This window comes from Urocitellus parryii, chromosome 16 (genome assembly GCF_045843805.1).
Source record: "Urocitellus parryii isolate mUroPar1 chromosome 16, mUroPar1.hap1, whole genome shotgun sequence".
Lineage (NCBI taxonomy): Eukaryota > Metazoa > Chordata > Mammalia > Rodentia > Sciuridae > Urocitellus > Urocitellus parryii.
Window position 1 is genome coordinate 20095421 of NC_135546.1, and position 15387 is coordinate 20110807.

At 58.4% G+C, this 15387-nt stretch overlaps 1 protein-coding gene across 1 annotated transcript in view; it reads left to right on the forward strand.

Moving 5' to 3' along the window:
* Mgll (monoglyceride lipase) overlaps positions 1-15387 on the forward strand; it is a 54536-nt gene extending 39149 nt beyond the window's left edge. The window contains 5 exon segments of the mRNA XM_077793431.1: positions 324-460; positions 628-738; positions 5704-5793; positions 10561-10776; positions 12389-15387. Of these exon segments, the coding sequence (XP_077649557.1) occupies positions 324-460; positions 628-738; positions 5704-5793; positions 10561-10776; positions 12389-12529 (695 nt within the window). The 3' untranslated portion in view covers positions 12530-15387.

Sequence of the window (15387 nt, forward strand, 5' to 3'; positions counted from 1 at the left end):
TGGTGACGCGGCAGCTGTGTGATCCTGGGCAAGTTGCTTGACCTCTCTGTGCTTTGGATCTCCTAATCTGTCCAAGGCCCAGAGAGGGAGAAGAATTCCAATGTTCCAAAAGGATCTGAGGCAGCTTTAGGAACTTGGTGAGACCCTGTCTCAATTTTTAAAAATAAATAAATAAGTAGCAGAGAAGCTTGGGTTTGATCCTGGGGGGGGGGATCTGTTAAATGAGATGATATATGAAAAAAATGGAAATTGGTTAAATGAGATGCTGCGTCGAGGGTTCAAGGACTCAGTGGCCTCTCTTTTCTCTCTGGCTCCTTCTGCAGTCGGCCATGGGCAGAGCGAAGGGGAGAGGATGGTGGTGTCTGACTTCCACGTTTTCGTCAGGGACGTGCTACAGCACGTGGACGTCATGCAGAAGGACTACCCCAGCCTCCCGGTCTTCCTCCTGGGCCACTCCATGGTAAGCAGACCCCCCGCCCCTGATGACAGGCTCACCACCCCTGTCCTCCCTCCCAGCAGCTCCTGGAGGCCGAGGCCGGAGGATCGCCAGGTGGAGGCCAGCCTCAGCCCTTTAGCCCCTGAGCCACTCAGCGAGACCCTGTCTCTCTGCCCCTTTTGGCTTTTCAGGGAGGTGCCATTGTGATCCTCACAGCGGCGGAGAGGCCGGGCCACTTCTCGGGGATGGTCCTCATCTCACCCCTGGTTCTGGCCAATCCCGAATCTGCAACGACTTTCAAGGTAAAGGGCTTTCTGGGGGGTGTGCGTGCGGTCCCCCGCGGTCCCCCCGGTGGTGCATGCCGTCCTGTGCATTGACAGCTAGCGGCTGGGTCAAAGGGCCCAGGGCCACGGTGCCAAAGTTGGCACAAAGATCCTTGTGCCCCTGGGGAGAATAGGCTTCTGTGTGTCATCTGTCCCCAAAGTCACGTCGGCTGGCCCGTCACTCACAGGCAAGGCCTGAGCTATTTTTATTATTATTATTATTGTGATTTTGGAACAGAACCTTCACCCACTTGGACAGGACATGCACAGCGAGGGCAATTCTCGGCGATGGCTCATGGCCACTGAGAACGGTGTTTGTTCCCTCTTGTTCCTCCTGGTCCCCCGAATCTAACGGGGTTCATTGGGATCAGCATGCGTGGGCTGGGGTCGCCGGGATTCTCTTGACAAGGCATAGGACGTCACCTGCCTTCTGGGGAAGGAGAGGAAACCAGTCCCCTCTCTGCTTGATCCCAGCAGCTCTGGAGGCCGAGGCAGGAGGATCGCAAGGTGGAGGCCAGCCTCAGCCACTGAGCCAGGCCCTCAGCCACTCAGGGAGACTCTGTCTCTAAATAAAATAGAAAAAGGGCTGGGGACGGGGCTCAGGGGGTGAAGCGCCCCTGGGTTCCATCCCTGGGACCAAATAGAGTTGTTGTTTTTTCTAATCCACATCCACAGGCCTGACCCTGCCACCCCTAGAGACAGGGTCGGGTTCCCAGAGGTGACAGAGGACCTCAGCGATGTAAAACGGGAATGGGTCGGGCCGAAGGGAGCCCTGGAAACTGACAGTTCAACCAGAGAACGAGGCACTTGATTCACAGTGAATTTTGACCCCATTTGAAGGACGTCCCCGCTGCTGCCTGAGCCTCTCTTGGTAGCAGTGGAGGCCTGTCACCGGGTCCCTGGGCTCCACGGCTAATGCACCTCCAGAGCACTCCATCACTGAAATGCACCGGGGACGCTGTTGCCCTGCTTGACACTTCCCATAATGACTGTGATTCAGCTCCAGGACGCCCCATGGTCCAAGGCTTCTCATCTCAATGGGATAAGATGGGGGTCATAGCGGGGGGACAGCGAGTTCCATCCTATTTCACGTGATTTTTATTTTTATTCTGGTAACTGGGGTCTGAACCCAGGGGGTGCTTCACCCCGGAGCCCCGTCCCCAGCCCTTTTTCGATTTTATTCAGAGACAGGGTCTCGCTGAGTGGCTCAGGGCCTGGCTCAGTGGCTGAGGCTGGCCTCTACTTTGCGATCCTCCTGCCTCAGCCTCCCCAGCAGCTGGGATGACAGGCGTGGGCCACCGCGCCCCTGATTTGGGTTTTGGAAGAACAGGGAAGCTCACGGCGTGCCCAGTGCATTCTGTGCAAAGATCCTGGACAGTGTCTTAGGGCTGGGAAAGGCAAAGGAGTGACCAGGACCCTCTCCCTGGCTGGTTTGGATTGACCAACCCCTTGTAGGAGGTCTCTCCCCTCCTCCCAGCCTCCCATGGGACCCCCCCAGCACTGACCCGCACAAGTGACCCTTCTGGGCAGAGGCCGCACTGTGACCTCTCAGAGACTGGCGCTAATAGATCACCTTGTCAAATCAGAAGCTGGCGGTCCCCGGGGGAACCAGGGGTCCCCTCTGATTGACCAGGACGAATGAGATTTCTCTTCGCCCCAGACGCCATGGCCCTCCTCTTCCCGCCACCCCACACCCCAGAAATCTGTTGCTGCTGCTGGTCTTTGGCCATCGTGAGGGACAGCGTCAGATTCGTTGGTCTAGCCCGCCCCCCGGGGGGATGTGGATGCCCTGGATACACGCTCTGGTCTCCTCCGAAACACTCCTGAAAGCCAGTTCAGAATCTTTTCTTTTTTTAAAATATTAATTTTAAAAGTTTGGAGAATGATAGGTTCCGCCAGGCCCAGGGGCCCACGCCTGTCATCCCAGCAGCTCAGGAGGCCGAGGCTGGAGGATCGCAGGTTGGAGGCCGGCCTCCACCACTTAGCGAGACCCTGTCTCAATATAAAAAGTCAAAAAGGCCTTGGGGACGTGGCTGGCGTAGGTGGGCAAGTCCCCACGTTTATTTTTTATTTTTTAAATATATATATATATATATACCAGGGATTGAACCCAGGGGTGCTTCACCCCTGAACCCCGTCCCCAGCCCCTTTTTCTATTTTATTGAGAGACAGGGTCTCGCTGAGCTGCTCAGGGCCTCGCTCAGTGGCTGACGCTGGCCTCCACCTTGCGATCCTCCTGCCCCAGCCTCCCGAGCCCCAGTTATTCGAGGTGGGCCACTCGAGACACCGAGTTGGAGAACAGAGAGCCACGTGGAAAAGGACCAGCCCCGTCCCTCCCGAAATGAGGGCTCCTGATCACCCCCAAATCGCACCACCATCTGGTTCTGACACGGAGCCTCCTTTCTCAACAACAAGCTGAGCTATATTTAGCCCAGAAGAAGAGACAGTGAGGACAGGGACGCGGGTCCCAGTCATATTGTCCCTGTTGGAAAACTGGGTTCACAAAGCAGGTGGCAGCAAAAATCTCTGGAATTTCTTTTTTTTTTTTCCTGAAAATTTCAGAAGCAAAAACTCTAAAGCAAGTCCTGGGCGGTGTGGGGTGATTTTCTGTCTCTGGGAGGGATCATCCGGGGTCCGAGGCCTGGGGACAGAGGCGAAGTCCCCGCCGGGCTGTCCATCCAGGAGCTGTCACTCACAGACCTGACCTGGGCTCGCCCAGGACGTCGGTGGATAAGGAGCAGCAGGTCACAGGGGCCCCCTGAACCTCCCTGGGCAGACCCCGGGGCTGAGGTCAGCGGCCAGAGGAGAATCAGGTCAACCACTGTCCCCTGGTGAGGTCCCTGAGGATCTGGGGCAGCCAGCGTCACAAGACGTCCCCGTCCCCAGCCAGGCCGGGCGCACGTCCATGTTTAGGCCCCGGATCCAGAAGTCCCTCGGGTGTAGTGACCCCTTGTCCTCCAGCTGGGAACGAGTGCCCAGTTCTTCCCGGGGAGGCGTCAGGTGTGGTTTTACCTGAGGAAAATCCTGCCAGGCGCCGTGGTCACACCTGCCATCCCAGCGGCTGGGGAGGCTGAGGCAGGAGGATCGCAAGGTGGAGGCCAGCCTCAGCCACTCAGCGAGACCCTGTCTCTAAATAACATATAAAAAGGGCTGGGGACGGGGCTCAGGGGTCGAGTGTCCCTGGATTCCATCCCTGGGACCAAGAAAAGAAAACTCAGTGAGTCTGACCCTCGCAGGGTCCTGCCGCGTCACAGGTGGCCCTGGTCACGCCGCCGTCCCCATGAAAGGCGTGAAGACCCGGCCTTCTCTGCCCAGGTGGGTCTTCCAGAACCTCCTTAGGAGAAGGCCGAGGCAGTCCCGTCCTCCTGGTGAGGCCTTTGGGGGCAGAAGCCTGAGTGGTGGGCGCCATGGAAACCCTGGGACCCGTCGGTGGGTGTCTCTCGTGTCCCCAGGACCAGGAGCATCCACTTGAGCGCTGCGGTCACTTGTTCAGTCGACCAACAAGGAAAGGGTCTGAGCGGTTCTTCTCAGGGAGTCGGGGAGAGCGCCGTGGGCAGGAGGCCCAGCCCTCACTGGAGGCTGATTGGATGAGCCCCATGGTATAGACGAGGAGACCGAGGGTCAGAGTCCTCCTCGTCGGGGTCTGGGGGACCGTGGGGGACCCCCTCTCCCGGGCTGGGCCCAAGCGCTCTCCGCCCCCCACAGGATCACCCGAAGATCCTCCCCGACTTGGTGGAAAGCACATCGAGATTGGTAATGGTTTGGATCCCACTTTCCTTATGGGTGAGCAATACCCTGGTCCGGCTTCCAGAACCTTCTCTCGGGAAGCGGTGATGGGGCTTTTGTGATCAGGGGTGGACGCTCTGGGAGATTTTTTTTTTTTCCCAAGGAGGGCAGAGAGCAGTGGCCATCCGGTCGACCTCCACGGTGCTCTCTCTGGATGGAGGTGCTGCCGTCCTCAAGTCCTGGCCTCCACACCCTTCCCTGCTCTCCACTCTGGCTTGGGGTTTTATTCTGGGGTCCCCCCAGGGATGGAACCCTGGGGTGCTTCACCCCTGAGCCCCGTCCCCAGCCCTTTCTCTATTTGATTGAGAGACAGGGTCTCGCTGAGTGGCTCAGGGCCTCGCTCAGTGGTGGAGGCTGGCCTCCACCTTTCGATCCTCCTGCCTTGGCCTCCCAAGCAGCTGGGATCACAGGTGCGTGTCCACACCCGGCAAGAACTCGTTTTCTTAAAAACCAGCTGTCTAGACCGCCATCCCTTCCATGGGAGCCCGCCTTGTGAGGTCTTGGCACTTTGGGGTGTAGACATTTTGGCTCGAGTGGTGCCCCACGCAGGGACCTAGGTTCCAGGGTGAAGGTAAGTGAGTCGCTTTTGCAAATGACCAAATCGTCATGATGGACCAGGATTCCCGTCCCTGGGTCCTTGCAAAAAAATCAGGTGACGGGCTTCAAAATCAGGACGGGGCTGGCCAATGAGGGCTCTGGTGGTGGGACCCACAAAATGGAGCAGGCGCTGCCCGGTGTCTCTCCGCTCCTCCTCTGTCGCGGGGTCAGGGCTGAGGCGGTCAGTCCTGCGCTCAGCCTTCTCCTGGCTCCTGGCCCACCTCATCCGGGGACAGGAAGGAAGTGGGCAGCCAGATGGGCCAGACAGGCAGGGGTCAGTGACTGGGCTTCCTGAGTTGCTGAGCGCCTTGCTTTGGCTGAGGCTGGCCTCCGACTTGGGATCCTCCTGCCTCAGCCTCCCAAGGCCCTGGGAGGACAGGCCTGCGCCGCCGCACTTGTGGGAAAAGCCACCCCACAGAGTCCAGGGTGGAGGCTCTGGAGGTCCGCGGAGGCTGACGTGCAATTCGGGTTTCGGGGTCCTTAAGGGGACTTGTGGCCTGTCCCTCAGGAAGAGGGGGGCGTCGATGCCACCTGGGACTCACGTGTCGCCTCCCCGCCCAGGTCCTCGCTGCGAAAGTGCTCAACCTGGTCCTGCCAAACATGTCCCTGGGGCCCATCGATTCCAGCGTCCTCTCCCGGAACAAGACGGAGGTGAGAGTCTTTCGGAAAATCTGGGGGGGCAGGGGGTAACTTGGGGTCACTGTGGAGGTGAAGGCAGCACCCCCTCACCCCGGAGAAATCCAAGTTTGGGTCCGTCCTCGGCATTCTGCTGCCCTGTCACTTAAGCCAAAGGAAGGATTGATGGGAAAAGAGAACTAAGGGCTTCAGGCACGGCTGTATCCAGGAGATCCAAAAATCCTATTCACCACCCTGGTTCTCCCCAACTCTCATCCCAGTCTGATTGGATCCCGACAGACAGGGGAGCTGCCTTCCCCCCATTTCACAGAGGAGAAAAATGGAGGCCCAGAGAGGTCAAGTCACCTATCAAAGGTGGCACAGCCGGCCAGGGGGGCAAGGGCGGAGATTTGAGCTCATTGGATGGACAGGCCTGCTCCTGGATGCCTCTTTTCCTGCTGGTGGGTTTGTTCCTCCTGCTCCAAGGAGCCCCTGGCTGCCCGTCTCCGGGGGAGGCGGGTATACCATCTCATTGTCCCAACACCACCCCGGGGACAATCGATGGCATCCTTCTTCTTCCATGCAAGACACCGTAGCCTTTGGGGTCCCCTCAGAACCTGCCAAAGTCAGTCTTTGGATCCTTCTTTGCAGATGTGGAAGCTCGGGCCCAGAGAGGGCAAGTCACCCTCCCCCAAAACACACAGCGACTAAGTGAGGCTAGGAGCCTGGGTCTGTCTCCCGGGGCCCAATGCTCTTGGGCAGCTCTGGGAAACAAGAGGTCACCGCTCGGGCCCTTGTTCTAGGGTCCCTCATCAGAAATCAAAGACAACAGACATCCCAGTGGATTGGGAGGCTGAGGCAGGAGGATCATGAGTTTGGAGGCCAGCCTCAACCATTTAGCAAAGCCCTCAGCCACTCAGCGAGGCCCTGTCTCTAAATAAAATACGAAAAAAAAAAGGGCTGGGGACGGGGCTCCGGGGTCAAGTGCCCCTGGGTTCAGTCCCTGGCACCAAAAATTTAAAAAAATAAAATAAAATAAAAAATAAGGCTCCTGACATCTTCATCATTCCGCTGCTAACAATGGGGTCTTTCACGACAGGGCCTTGCTAAGTGGCTGAGGCTGGCCTCCAACCAGCGATCCTCCTGCCTCAGCCTCCCCAGCTGCTGGGATGTCCTTTGAAGCTGGGTGTGTGTGGTGGTGGTGGTGCCCGCCTGTAATCCCAGCGATTTGGGAGGCCCAGGCAGGAGGATCGCGAGTTGGAGGCCAGCCTCGGCAACTTAGGCGCTAAGCAACGTTTAAGCCATTTTTGAAGAACTCATAAAAAGGGGCTGGAGATGAAGCTCGGTGGTAGAGCACCCCTGGGTTTCATCCTGGTCACCAAATATTAATTAATTAGTTACTTTAATTAAGCATAAAAGCAAGCAGCCGGCACCAGGATCCTGAATACTCCCCAATACGTCAGCCTCTGTGACCTCAGGAGGGAGACCGGGCAGGGACACACACGTAAGGCCAGACCCACTGTCACAGTTAGGACGAGCGACCGTGCTTCCTTGTCACCCTCCTGGGCTCGGTTCTTGCTCCAGTCTCCACGGTCCTCACCCACCGTTTGATCTCAGGACTCCCACCCGCTCAGGAGGCTGAGACAGGAGGATCACAAATGGGAGGCCGGCCTCAACAATTTAGCAAAATCCTGTTTCCAAAATAAACAAATAAATAAGATTTTTAAAGGCTGGGGATGGAGCTCAGGGGTACAGTAATTCTGGGTTCTATTCCTAGGACCCCCCCCCCGAAATTGTACCTGTCTTGGGGTACCTTGTGGTGTTTTGATGTACTGTCCATAGAATCAAGTTCTCAGATGATTCATTTTGATTTCCTGTTTTGGAAGCGCCTTCTAGAAGGGATCCCCAGAACTTGTGGTGGGTTTATGCAAACAGCCTGTCCCCAGGGTGTCCCAGAGCCCCCAGCTTGGGATCACACCAAGTCACTTGGAGGCAAGAGTGCGCATTCAGTCAGTCACATGCCACTGGGGAGTAGAGGCCCATCCAGGGACACCCTCTCCTATCCGGAAGGAGACTGTGGCCAGCAGAGGGCAGACGGGAAGGTGACCTCCTGTTTCCCAACCCTTCAGGTCTGACTCAGGAATTTCGACCCCTGTGGTTGGCCGCAGGGGACAGCGAGATGTCAACACGGGGCTCGGGCTCCTGGTAAACAGGGCCCTGGGCGTTTCTGCAGAGTCAGGCCAAGTCTTTATCTCGCCCCTGCCACCCTGTGGGTGGGCACCCAGTCAGCAAAGCCTCAGGAGGACTGGGGACGCCCGATGAGGGGCCCTTTTGTTCCTGCCAGTCAAGTCCCTTGACATCTGTGACTCAGAGGGACCCAGCTCTGCCTCTTTGTGTCTCTCTATGACCTTTTCTGATCTTGCCTTTCTTTGGGGGAAGGCCTGGTGGTCCTGGGGACTGAACCCAGAGGCCTTGGGCCACGCAGCCCCGTCCCCAGCCCTGTTTTGTGTTTTATTTAGAGACAGGGTCTCGCTGAGCTGCCTGGTGCCTAGGTGGCTGAGGCCGGCCTCCACCTGGCGATCCTCCTGCCTCGGCCTCCCGAGCTGCCAGGATTCCAGGCGTGCGCCAGGGCACCTGGCCTCAGGTGGATTTTGAGCATTTAGCTCAAGGGCTGCTGGGATGGGGCTGGCATGGCCACTGTCTGGAAGGGAGGGCCTGGGCCCTGGCCTTTCCCCTCCTTCTCAGCCTGCCCTCTCCCCCACACATCTGGCAGCTCCTTCCCCAGGCCCAGAACAGGGTCTACGTGACGTGACGTGGGAAAGGAAGCCAAGGCAGGAAGCCACTGGGGCCGCCAGAGCCATTCAACCCTGGAGCAGAGTCCCCAAGGGACCCGTGCGCTGGGGGGGCTCCAAGCAGGGCAGAGTCTCAGGCCAGTTTCAGGAAATGGACACAGGACACCCGACCTATGGCCGAGAGTCACAGCAGGCGCGGGTGGAGCCCCCAAGGGCCCTGGAGGAGCCCGGATGTGGACACAGCGAGATGGGAGGGGGCAGCTGGCCAGGGCATGGCCACCCTGCTGGGCCTGGGACCACACATTGCAGTGCCTTGAATGGGAAAGGGCTTAGTTCTCTGGCAGGTGACTTCTGAGCACCAGGGGGACCCGTCCTGTAGCTCAACACGTCCCAGTGTGTCCCCAGCCTGGGTCCACACGGCCCAACTCCCTCCCTAAAGGACCTACAGGAAGGGCCAGCTTTGGACCCAGAGGGTACCAGCAGCTCTCCTGTTCTTCTCCTATTGGTTGGAACATGGTCATGTGACCATGCCCCGCTGCAAGGGATGCTGGGGAATGTAGTCTTCCATTGCAGGAGTTGTATACCCAGCTGAATATCAAAGAATTCTAGAGGGGAAAACAGGGATTGGGGTAACTCATAACAGGGGGGTTACTAAACTTCTCTCTGCCTGAATTTCCTGATGTGCAAAAAATGAATAATAAGCCAGGTGCGGTGGCACATGCCTGTCATCCCAGCGGCCTGAGGGAGGCTGAGGCAGGAGGATTGCAAGTTGGAGGCCAGCCTCAGCCACTTAGAAAGGGCCTAAGCAACTCAGCGAGACCCTGTCTCTAAATAAAATAGAAAAAGGGGCTGGGGACGGGGCTCAGGGGCGAAGCACCCCTGGGCTCAATCCCTGGTACCAACAACAACAATAATAATAATAGCCGTGCCTTGGTCAAGGTAGTGACGGAGGTTAAATTCGTTATTAGATATTATATAGACAAACATTAGGGCTGAGCATTTAGCAAGAGCTCGGGTGTAACTAGACTTTTTGTTTTTTTAAGCTGTTCTTGTTTTTATTACTCAACAGGATCCTGACCCACTGTCCTGGCCCCGGGCTGGGCACAGGGTGTTCTGGTTGCTATCACTGTAGGCACCAGGACTTGGGCAATCCTGAGCCCAGGGCTCCTCTGTGGCCCCACAGCTCTCCTCCCTGGTGGGCTGCATGCACTGAAGCCGAGGTGCATGACCCGCTCCCGCCCAGCACAGCCTGCCAAACAGATGGCCTTGGCTGGTGGGAGTCACACGCTCAGCTGCAGGAGCTGGCTCATCCGACTCGGGTGGCTTTTCACCAATGGTCCGCTCTGCGATGCTCAGTCTCTGGCATGGGACGCAATCCAGGATGGCAGGGGTGACCACAGGACAGCCGGTCCCCTCTTGGCCTGGATCTGGAATTCTGGCCCAGGCCCTGCAAGGGGTGGTGACAGAAGGGGGGTGCGGCCGTGGAGAGCCTGAGTCCCAGTCCAGTGGCGGCCTGGGGTCCCCTGGGGCTGCCCTCTGCCCCAACCGTGTCCACACCACAGGGCAGATCTCCAGCCTGCCCTGGGGAAAGTAAGCAAAGGAGCACGGTGGCCTCACGCCTACCCATCAGGGCTTGAGACACTTCTAGAGCCTTCTCACCCAGATTCTGTAGGGCAGAAGTCCCACCTCAGGCCACATACAGGGCATGGACTTGCTGAGGCTGGGGGTGGTGGTGCACACCTGTCATCCCAGCAGTCAGGAGGCTGAGGCAGGAGGATCGCCAGGTGGAGGCCAGCCTCCGCCACTTAGCAACTCAGTGAGACCCTGTCTCTAAATAAAACATGAAAAGGGCTGGGGATGGGGCTCAGGGGTTAAGCACCCGGGAGGTTGCCTCCGAGACCAAAAAAGAAAAAAATAATAAATGATCTGGGCCTAGCAAGGGTGAGCCGCGGCCTGCACTGAAGGTGACTTTTTCTTTTCTTTTGTTCTTTTTGGTCCCCCCCTCCTCCAGGTTGAGCTTTACGACTCGGACCCTCTCATCTGCCGGGCGGGGCTGAAAGTGTGCTTTGGGATCCAACTACTCAACGCTGTCTCGCGGGTGGAGCGAGCCCTCCCCAAGCTGACCTTGCCCTTCCTGCTGCTCCAGGGCTCCGCAGACCGCCTGTGTGACAGCAGAGGGGCCTACCTGCTCATGGAGTCAGCCAAGAGCCAGGACAAGACTCTCAAGGTGAGCGGCTGCCCGGCCCCGCCCCGCCCCGCCCCACCCCACCCACAGTGTAGCCTGTAGCCCCGCCTACAACATAGCCCCGCCCACACCGTAGCCCCTCCCCACCACCTAGCCACACCCACATCATAGCCCCGCCCCACAGCATAACCCCACCCACAGCATAGCCCTGTCCCACAGTTGAGCCACACTCACAACCTAGCCCCGCCCATGGCATAGCCCCGCCCCCACCTAGCCACACCCACCTCATAGCCCCACCCTATATCATAGCCCCGCCCCACAGCATAACCCCACTCACAACATAGCCCCGCCCATGGCATAGCCCCTCCCCACCACCTAGCCACACCCACATCATAGCCCCTCCCCACCACCTAGCCACACCCACATCATAGCCCCACCCATATCATAGCCCCGCCCCACAGCATAGCCCTGTCCCAGTTTAGCCACACCCACAGCATAGCCCTGCCCACAGTGTAGCCCCGCCCCACCACCTAGCCACACCCATCTCATAGCCCCACCCCCTATCGTAGCCCAGGCCCACAGCATAACCCCACCCACAGCATAGCCCTGTCCCACCGTTTAGCCACACCCACAGCATAGCTCCACCCCATATCATAACCCCACCCACAGCATAGCCCTGTCCCTCAATTTAGCCACACCCACAGCATAGCCCCGCCCACAGCAGAAACTGCCCCACCACCTAGCCACACCCACATCATAACCCCACCCCACAGCATAACTCCACCCACAGCATAGCCCTGTCCCACAGTTTAGCCACACCCACAGTGCAGCCCCGCCCACAGCATAGCCCCGCCCCAGGGCGTGGCAGGAGGCGGGCTTCCCTGTGGGTGTGTCTAATCAGGTCCTGGAGAGCTGGCGGGAGGACCTGGATCCTGCCACTGTTTGCTGAACAAATACAGTGTCTTGAGAGAATGTCCCTTCCAAGTTCCAATGACATGCATGGTCCCCAACCTCCCTGGGTGCCAGCCCCAGCAACCCCAGGCCCAGCAGCAGCCAGAGACATGGTCACAGAGATGCTGGGGCACTTGACAGTCTGCAGGAGGTGGCCCTGCGGGTGGACGAGGGACCTCGCAGGGACAGGCCCTGAGGCTTGGCTAGGTGGCCTGTTAGACCCAAGAGACAGCCCTGGCTGCCTCGGACAGACTCTCAAGGTGGGGACACAGATGTGCTAGTTTTATTTGACTGAACTGGGAGGAAGCCCCCAGATGAGGAGTGGAGCCCCTGCTGAGCCCCCAGGACACATGACCCAGAAACCCCGTGGGACAGATCCCAGCTCCAGGGGGACATTCCGGCTGACAGGTTCTGCCTCCCCGCCGGCGGTGCCGTGGCGCCCGCCTGTCATCCCAACGACTTGGGAGGCTGAGGCAGGAGGATCGCAAATTGGAGGCCAGCCTCCATAGCTTAGCAGGGCCCTGTCCCCTACCCTGCCCCCCTCTCAAAAAAAGTGGGGGGTGGGGAGTGAAAGCCAGATGCTCCAGGCACAGGGAGCTGGCCCCTAAGGACACTGCCCACTCCTGTCCCCTGTGTCCACTCCCCACCCCCACCACCTGCCACTTCTTCTGACGCCGTCGCCCTGACCCTCCTCTGATTGCAGATTTACGAAGGTGCCTACCACGTCCTCCACAAAGAGCTTCCGGAGGTGACCAACTCCGTCTTCCACGAAATAAACATGTGGGTCTCCCAAAGGATAACCATGGCTGTCCCCAGAGGGGTCCCCAGAGGGTCCCCGCCCTGAGTGCACAGGCCAAGGGACCAGCTCATGGCCTGGGGGAAGCGGGCAGAGGGAGAACAGAGCTGGCTACTTCCGAGTGGCTTAAAAACCAACCCACCGCCAAACTGGAGGGACCCCTGGCGCAGTTAACTTTAAAAAAAATAAATTTATGTCATATATAAGGCTATAAGGCACTGGAACTACCCTAAAGGGTAGACACTATGCAAAAAAAAAAAATATATATATATATATAATAATAATAATAGTAATAATGAGAAAGAGAAGGGTGACAGGCAATTCCCACAGAGGGACTCTATTAAAATTTTTTTTTCTTAAATAAGCAGGGCCCCGCGTGGTGGCGCACGCCTATAATCCTAGCCACTCCGGAGGCTGAGGCAGGAGGATCGCAATTTGGAGGCCAGCCTCAGCCACTTAGCAAGGCCCTAAGCGACTCAGCGAGACTCTGTCTCTAGATAAAATAGAAAAAGGGCTGGGGACAGGGCTCAGGGGTTCAGTGCCCCTGGGTTCAATCCCTGGGACCAAAAAAAATAAACTAATTAAATGTGCAGGGACTCTGCCCGCCTCTCCCAGCTCCTACCAGGTTCCCAGGGATCCCTGGTGATCCCAGGAGACCAGATGCAATAATCGGAGAAGTGTCCACCCCTGGTCCTTCCTTACTCAAGCTCCCGCCCAGTGGCCCTCTCTGACCAGCCATGACTGTGGCCTTTCTCTGGTGTGTCATGACGTGGCCTGTGTCCCCACCCAGGCCAGCTCCGGGGGCAGACTCATGTGCCCTTCCAAGGCTCAGCACGTGACTGGCACTTTCTCCACATGAGCAGCCACCCGTGACCTTGCCAGCTGATTTACAATCCACTAGAGCCCAGGGGCACCCACCTGTCATCCCAGTGCCTCGGGAGGCTGAGGCAGGAGGATCACAAGGTGGAGGCCAGCCTCAGCCAAAGCGAGGCCCTAAGCCACTCAGCGAGACCCTGTCTCTCAATCAAATAGAAAATCAGGGCTGGGGACGGGGCTCAGGGGTTACAGCCCCCCCGCCCCTCGGTTCCATCCCTGGCACCCCTCCCCCCTCAGAAAAGAGGCTGCCTTTTTTTGGGGACACTAGTGTCACCGATGCTATAAGAGAGTCGTATTGCAGATGAAGTATCTAATATATAATGTCTATTCTAAAGCAGAGACTATCGGGATGGGTGGCAGAGTGGCAAGGAGCAGCTGTCCCCCTGGGCCTGATGGTCCTCCTCTGTCACCCAGAGCCACCCTGGGAATCTCACGGCCGGCTCCACGGCGCCCTCTGGTGGCCAGAGGAGGGAATTACAGTGCTGAGAGCTGGGACCAGATGCCTCCTGTCCCCGCCCAGGGCTAGTCACGGCCTCAACGGGTGTCCCCCGACCTTTCCCAGACAAGGACCCAGCCTGACCTGGGCTTCTCAGGTGCCCACCCCAGCCCTGGCCCTGCCCGTGGCCTCCCTGTGAGGCAGCAATAACTGGGGACACCCCCGCGCCCTTGGGAACTCTTTCACCTTGACCTTGGGACTTGCTGTTACCTCAAAAGTCTCGTTAGTGCGACTAGAGCCCTGGGAGGGAGCTCGGCCGCTGGGGACACCCCGCGGGGTGGCGAGGGAGAAGTCGGGGTGCCCTTTGGACCCCTCTTGGGGGAGGGGACGCTCCTCCCTTCCAGGATCCCCAAAATGGAAACTCAGAATCTGGGGGGCTCAGACCCTTCTTTGGGGGTGGCGGGAATGCCCTGTCCTTTTCTTGGGGCTTATTTCGGAGATGAGACCCTCCTGGTCACACATGGCAGATTCTAGACCCTGCTGGGGTCCCCAGGGTCACCCTGTGCCCTGACGGCTGCCAGGGACTGAGCACCCGAGCCAAGCAGGGACAAGCAGAAGTCCCGGGGGGTGGCCAGAGGCTCCCCCCTGGACACCTGGATGTCCTTCCATAGAAGCCCTGACAGAGTCACCAAGGGGGACCCACTTATGTGTCTTGTTCATGAGTTAGTAATATTCCAGAGGGAAAAAATGACCCGAAATGGGGGACCATCACCCCTCTGTCTTTCAAAAAGCCGGGCCAGCCTAGAACCAGGGTCACCGTCGGCATTGACAGCTCCGTGGTGACATTCTGGCCCTCAGGGTCCTGCCCTGGACCGTGGCCGTCGAGGCACTTGGGGTTGGAAGGGATACTGGGTCCCCCCTGGGGTCCCCCAGAGCTTGACCTTGAGGGGTGAGAGGAGGGCAGAGTCCAGGAGGGGACCCCAAGACGCAGCTGGTCCAAATCCTGACTGGGACATTAGGACCCAGGGCCTCCAAGGTCACGGGCCTCCAAGGTCACGGGCCTCCAAGGTCAAGGGCCTCCAAGGTCACTGGCCTCCATAGGGAACTGGGTTTGGGGCCTGAAAATCTTTTTTAGGTAAAGGTCACCCTCTGCAGGTAGCAAGGCAGTGGGCAGCAGCCCGCGACGCCCCGGTCCCTTGGCAGAGAGGACAGGTGGGCTGGGCAGCCTCCCTCGGACCCCAGCCCCACCCCCGTCACCTTCTAGAAGGTTCTAGAAGGTTCTAGAAGGTTCTAGAAGGTTCCAGGGGCCACCACCCTCAGGACGCTCTGGACGCCCCCCAGAGGTCTCTGGCCGCATGCCACCTCCAGGCCCCCACCGTCTCTCAGTAGCTTCCCTCCTCTGGCTGCCGATGGCCGACGTCCATCTATTAGGATCCCGGTCATTTTCCAAGCCATCGACGGGTATGTCACTGTCACCGCGGCTCAAGCCACATCCCTCCCGTGGACTGTTAGTGGGGAACGTGGATCGGCCTGGAACTCTGAAAGGGACCCATGTACGCTACCGCTAACCCTAATAAACCACGTGTTTTCTGAA